At 34.5% G+C, this 6,275-nt stretch overlaps 1 protein-coding gene across 1 annotated transcript; it reads right to left on the reverse strand.

The window, feature by feature from the left end:
- Positions 1–544: 544 nt before the first annotated feature.
- On the reverse strand, positions 545–5,891 carry trim35-30 (tripartite motif containing 35-30). The gene is made up of 6 exons (XM_065283952.1): positions 5,393–5,891; positions 3,577–3,672; positions 3,265–3,495; positions 2,781–2,803; positions 2,573–2,691; positions 545–1,083 (listed from the first exon to the last, which is right to left on the reverse strand). The coding sequence occupies exons 1-6, from the start codon at positions 5,795–5,797 to the stop codon at positions 545–547; spliced, it is 1,413 nt and encodes a 470-aa protein (XP_065140024.1). The 5' UTR covers positions 5,798–5,891.
- Positions 5,892–6,275: the final 384 nt, after the last annotated feature.

The following is a 6,275-nucleotide window of genomic DNA, read 5'->3' on the forward strand; positions in this document are numbered from 1 at the left end:
CAAGATTGCTTTTGCTCATGCAAAAATGATTTTCAAGAAAAAAATTCTTAGTATTTTTCTATATTATATTTCAGTAAAATTATCTAAAAATTCTTAAATTAAGATGCTTTTTCTTGATGAGCAAAACGACCCAAGAAAATAAGTCTAGTTTTTAGACCAAAAATATCAAATTTAAGTGATTTTGTGCATAAAACAAGCTAAAAAAATCTGCCAATGGGTTAACCAAATGTTATTGAAATTTTCTTCAATTTAATGTTTTAGAAAAATGTTTAAGATTTTTTTGCTTACTCCATTGGCAGATTTTTTTGCTTGTTTTATGCACAACATCACTTAAATTTGATATTTTGGTCTAAAAACTAGACTTATTTTCTTGGGTCGTTTTGCTAATCAAGAAAAGCATCTTAATTTAAGAATTTTTTTTTCCTAAAAACAAGGCAAAAAAAAACAAAGAAAATGTTTTTTTGAAAATCATTTTTTGCAGTGTACTAAGACATTTTTTCTTGAAAGTAATTTTTTTATAGCGAAGAGTTAAAAATGTCTAAGTCTAAATGTGTGCTGCCACAGATGTCTCCACCGACATGATTCTCAGTGGATGTAGTGAATGATTATAAAAGTAAGGAAAAACTCTCTCAGTAAGAATGTTTTTAAAGACATGCAGGACGACATTACGACCCAAGTCTGTGAATATCAGTTTTCCTTTGTTCCACTCCAGCTGTACTCTGATCTTCTGGATTCTCTGGCTTACCCGTAGAAGTGTCAGGATTTCAGGAGAATAGCCCTTCCCGTATTTACCATTAGAGTAACCCACATACCACAAGCCCGCCTTGGGATGATTTTTTCGGTTCTTGTACGCAGACTCGGCGATCACCCCCACAGCCCAAGCTGTGCTGTTTCCTACCTCAATGTCCCAGTAGTGAGATCCTGAGTCGAAGCCTTCAGAACCAAGAACACTCGCGTAGCCTACAAACCTCTCTGGGTTTGCTGGAAGCTGCTGTTGGAGCTCATCAGCGTAGAGTATACTTGATAGATTATCTGACACAACCAGATAACTATGGGCGGTGTTGGGATCAAGTGTTACTGGAGCTGGAGAACAAGAAGGAGAGGTTTATGGTCACATAAAGGTACTGCACTTGTGAAAATCAAAGTCCCCCCGAAATATTCATTGCCTGAAGAACCACTGGAGAACCTTTAAAGGTGCAATGTAGGACTTTTAGCGGCATCTAGTGGTAAGACTGAATTGTAACAAACTGTTCAAAACGCATAGTAAAGCTACGGCATCCCACAGGACAAGCAGGTCATCGTCTATGACAATGTAGTAACAAAATTGACTCTTTAGAGTAGTTTGTCCATTTAAGGCTGCTGTAGAAACATGATGGGATAAAATGGTGACTTTCATGAAAGGGGAACTGCGGTGTATGTAGATAAAACATCTCATTCTAAGGTAATAAAAACAATACAGTTCATTATGTTAAGGTCTGTATACACCACTGATAATATAGTTATCTATATTATATTGCATTTCTGTCAAGAGATTCTTCTTAAAGGAGTAGTCCATTTTCTTTAAAAAAATCAAGATAATTTACTCGCCACCATGTCATCCAAAATCTTGATGTCTTACTTTGTTTAGTCAAGAAGAAGTTATGCTTTTTGAGGAAAACATTCTAGAATTTTTCTCATTTTAATGGACTTGAATGGACCCCAACACTAAACAGTTTTAATGCAGTTTAAAATTGCAGTTTCAAAGGACTCTAAACGATCCCAAACAAGGCATAAGGGTCTTATCTAGCAAAACGATTGTCATTTTTGGCAAGAAAAATAACAAATGCACTTTTAAACAACAATTTCTTGTCTTTCTCCGGCTGTGCGATGAGCCAGCACGACCCCAAGTAATTGCGTAATGACGTGGAAAGGTAACATGTTACATGTATGAAACGCACATTTGTGGACCATTTTAAACAATAAACTGACACAAAGACATTAATTAGTATCATTCGACATAGAACAACGTGGGAAGTTGGAACAGTCCTCTTTCTCCAGACTTGTAAACACTGGGGCGTAGTTTTGATACGTCATCCGTGACATCATAGAACTGGAGGAAGGCGAGAAGTTGTGGTTTAAAAGTGCATATTTTTTATTTTTCTTGCCAAAAAATTTTTTTGGGATCGTTTGGGATCGTTTAGAGTCCTTTGAAACTTTAATTTTAACCTGCATTAAAACTGTTAAGTGTTGGGATCCATTAAAGTCTATTAAAATAAGAAAAATCCTGGAATGTTTTCCTCAAAAAACATAATTTTTTTCGACTGAACAAAGAAAGACATCAACATTTTGGATGACATGGTGGTGAGTAAATGATCTGGATTTTTTTTTAAGAAAATTGACTAATCCTTTAAAGTTACACATTGCACCTTTAATATTCCAAGAAAAGATGTGATCCTGTCTGTGAAATCGTAAAGTCACATAATTATGAGATTAGGAGCATCAGTCATTGATTTCAATCTTTGACATGACCTACTTAATCATTGTGAAAGAAATCAAGGTTATTTTTACAGAATGTTGTGTTCTCTATACGTACTATATCGGATGATGTCTTGTAGATTCTTTGACACTTCAAATGTTATGTTTCCCACATGCTTTGCGACATCTATTAGCCCTCCTGAAGGGATTACTTGATTTTGCAGTCTACACTGCGTCCTAAAAAAATTATTAAGTTAATACTACTATGGGTTCAGGTTCAGAACTAAAAATAAATAAAAATAACAAAACCTCTCTTCTTACTGTACCTTTCAACTGTAGCCTTGTAATTCTACAAATAAAATAAAAATGCACCAAAATGTGTTCATTCTGATCATAAAATGTGCTTAAAAATGATATCAAAACATCAAAAACAAACCCAAAGAGGTCACATGTACACATTTACAAACTTTCAAAGCTCTCTACAGTCCAAAATGTTTTCTGATTATTTATGATCTTAAAGGGACAAATTACCAAAAAATGAAAATTCTGTCACTATTCCCTCATGTTGTTACCAACCTGTATACATTTCTTCGTTCTGCTGAACACAAAGTGAGATATTTTTAATGAAGAAGGAAACAAAAGCACCATTGACTTCAATAGTAGGAACAAATAATACTATGAAAGTCAATGTTGAACAAATAAATGAATACAGGTTTGTAACAACATAAGGGTGAGTAAATGATGAATGACCTTATTTTGGAAAATGTGATGCAATTACAACATGAGGAAACAAAACAAAGTGTCCCATACCTCAAGAAATAACAAGTCTGTCTTTTTAAGCTGTTCTTCAATGAACTCAATAATGCGTGAGAGAGATGACATTCCTGATCTTATCTCCTCAATCTTCTTGTTAATGATCGCTCTCTTCTCCTCCTCTTCCTCTCTCAGTGCTGTGATCCTGGCTGCCTCTTCATTTTGTAGAAACTGGTGAAGCTTTTCAAACGCTTCTTTAATTTGAATCTCAGCCTGTTGGCTTTGCATCTGGGCACAGAAAAGCAACACAATCAGCCTGAAATCTTCATGTGCATTGCACAAATATTGAAATGTCCTCAAGGCACTTACTTTAATGTAATCGTTCGTTTCATTAAAGGACTCTTCTGATGCTTTAATGACTCTTAGTCTCTCTTTTAAGGCCTGTAGCTTCACCTGGAGCTCCTGCTATAAAGTTCATCATACATAATTCAATGTAAGGACGTGTAAAACATTATGACAGGGTGTATGTTTTCAAACTGGATGATTTTGTTAGATACACTGCAAAAAATGACTTTGTAACTCAGTATTTTTGTCTTGTTTTCAGTATAAACATCAAAAAATTCTTAAATTAAGATGTATTTTCTTGATGAGCAAAATGACCAAAGAAAATAAGTTTAGTTTTTAGACAAAAAATATCAAACTTAGGTGAATTTGTGCATAAAACAAGCAAAAAAAAAATTACCCCATTGGCAGATTGTTTTGCTTTTTTATGCACAAATCCCTTAAATTTGATATTTTTGGTCTAGAAACTAGACTTATTTTCTTGGGACTTTTGCTCATAAAGACAAAAGCATCTTAATTTAAGAATTTTTACATATTTTTACTTGAAAACAAGACAAAAATACTATGAATTTTTTTTCTTGAAATTCATTTTTTTGCAGTGTAATTTCACTTTCTTACTTAGTCTTGTTTTCAAAATACAAATATCTTAAAAATTCTTAAATCAAGATGTATTTTCTTGATAAACAAAATGACCTAAAAATAAGTCATTTTTAGAAATTTTAAAGTGAATTTGTGCTTAAAACTAGCAAAAATCTGCCAATGGGGTAAGAAAAAAAATCTTGAAATAAGTTTAAAGGGGACATATTATGAGATTTTTTTTAAGATGAAAACTAAGTCTAAAATAGGTCTGAGCAAAAGTGTGCCGTTTTGGGTGTGTCATTTAAAATGCAAATGAGCGGATGAAGTGCAACCACTGATCACAATGATGGTGGTTTGTTGCAATTGAAACTCAATTGTGCTGTGAAATATTTTATCTCTCTCTTTCTCTCCCTACTAAATGGTTGTGCTGTGGTTGGATAGTGCAGATAAAGGGGGCGGTATTACCTTATTCTGACATCACAATAAGGGCCAAATTACAATGACCTATTTTTCACATGCTTGCAGAAAATGGTTTACCAAAACTAAGTTATTGGGTTGATCTTTTTAACATTTTCTAGGTTGATAGAAGCACTGGGGACACAATTATAGCACTTAAACATGGAAAAAGTATGATTTTCATAATATGTCACCTTTAAATTTTCCTTAAACACTTCAAAAATTTAATAAAATTTCTTACTCCATTTGCAGATATTTTTGCTTGTTTTATACACAAATTCACTTAAATTTGCTATTTTTTTTGTCTAAAACTAGACTTATTTTCTTAGGCCATTTTGCTCATCAAGAAAATACATCTTGATTTAGGAAATTTTAGATATTTATACTGAGAACAAGACAAAAATACTAAGTAAGAAAGTCATTTTTTGCAGTGTTGTTATGGGTTTTCTCATCTAGCTCATTTCAAATTTGATATTTTTAGTCCCAATATGTCTGTAAGAGTTTAGCTTTGTTTACAAATGTTGGTAAAAACCTGCATACACAAAATAGATTAGGTAAATCCAGTTTATTTGACCTTATCAGCAAAGTTCCCACGAAGACAAGTTCTAGAAAGTGTGAGAACGTATGTCATATAAGGGCAGGTTATCTGCTAAGACCTGTTTTACAGGACAACTTTCGACTTTAAAAAGTTTACACTCCATTGAATCTGACACTTAGATCAGAGGAATCATAATGAATGACTAAAGTCCATTTTTGTACCATCTGATAATCCAGACTGTATTTCATTTAATCTGGTTTAAACGCTTACCCTAAAGTCTTGAGATGCATCTTTCGTTGAGCGGATACGATGGTTCTTATGCGGCTTGGTACTTGTGCATGTTCCACAGACTGGTTCTTGATCTTCAGTGCAGAAGAAGGTAAGAGCTTCTCCATGAACTCTACAGGAGCCCACAGCCTCCACTGGAGGTTCTTCATTCGTTTCTTCTCTCATCGGCTCACACATGTTTCTCAGCACAATGTTTAGTGGTGGCTCAGGGTTGGAGGAGACCGTTCTGCAGATGGGACACTCTCGCAGTCTTCTCCCGTTCCAGAAGGTTTGTATGCATCCCTTGCAGATGCTGTGAGAGCAGGCTAGGAGAACTGGATCCTTGAAGATATCACAGCAGATAGGACAGTAGAAATCCTCTTCTGTAAGTGACTGTTTGTAGGCCATCTTAATAAACTTTTTTGAAAGATTTCTCTGTGTCGCCTCCTTGTGCGTCTTGCTCCTTATACACTGTGCAAGTGTCACTCGGCTGTGTCTATACCCTAGACACCTTCAAAGGGAGGAGCTTACAAGTGCAAATGAGAAGATAACATTTCGATACAACCATCTATTGTTTTCAATGTTTTTAGATAATGTTACATATTGCACGATTAAAATAACACGTTGGAGTAACAGCCATGAATAAAGAACAACTTCTCCCAACCATCCAAGAACAGTTTTTGTGTCCATGGCCAGGAAATTTCTACACCTTAATCCCATTGAGAACTTGAAGTCAATCCACAATTGGTGATTGAACAAAAAAAAACCAAGCATTGAAGATGAAGTTGATTGACAGCATGCCGGAGCAAAATGTAGTGGTCTTGCAAAAGATACAGTATAATAACATAGCATAAACTTAATATAATTGTCAATAAGTTCAGTATAC

This window comes from Paramisgurnus dabryanus, chromosome 9 (assembly GCF_030506205.2).
Source record: "Paramisgurnus dabryanus chromosome 9, PD_genome_1.1, whole genome shotgun sequence".
NCBI lineage: Eukaryota > Metazoa > Chordata > Actinopteri > Cypriniformes > Cobitidae > Paramisgurnus > Paramisgurnus dabryanus.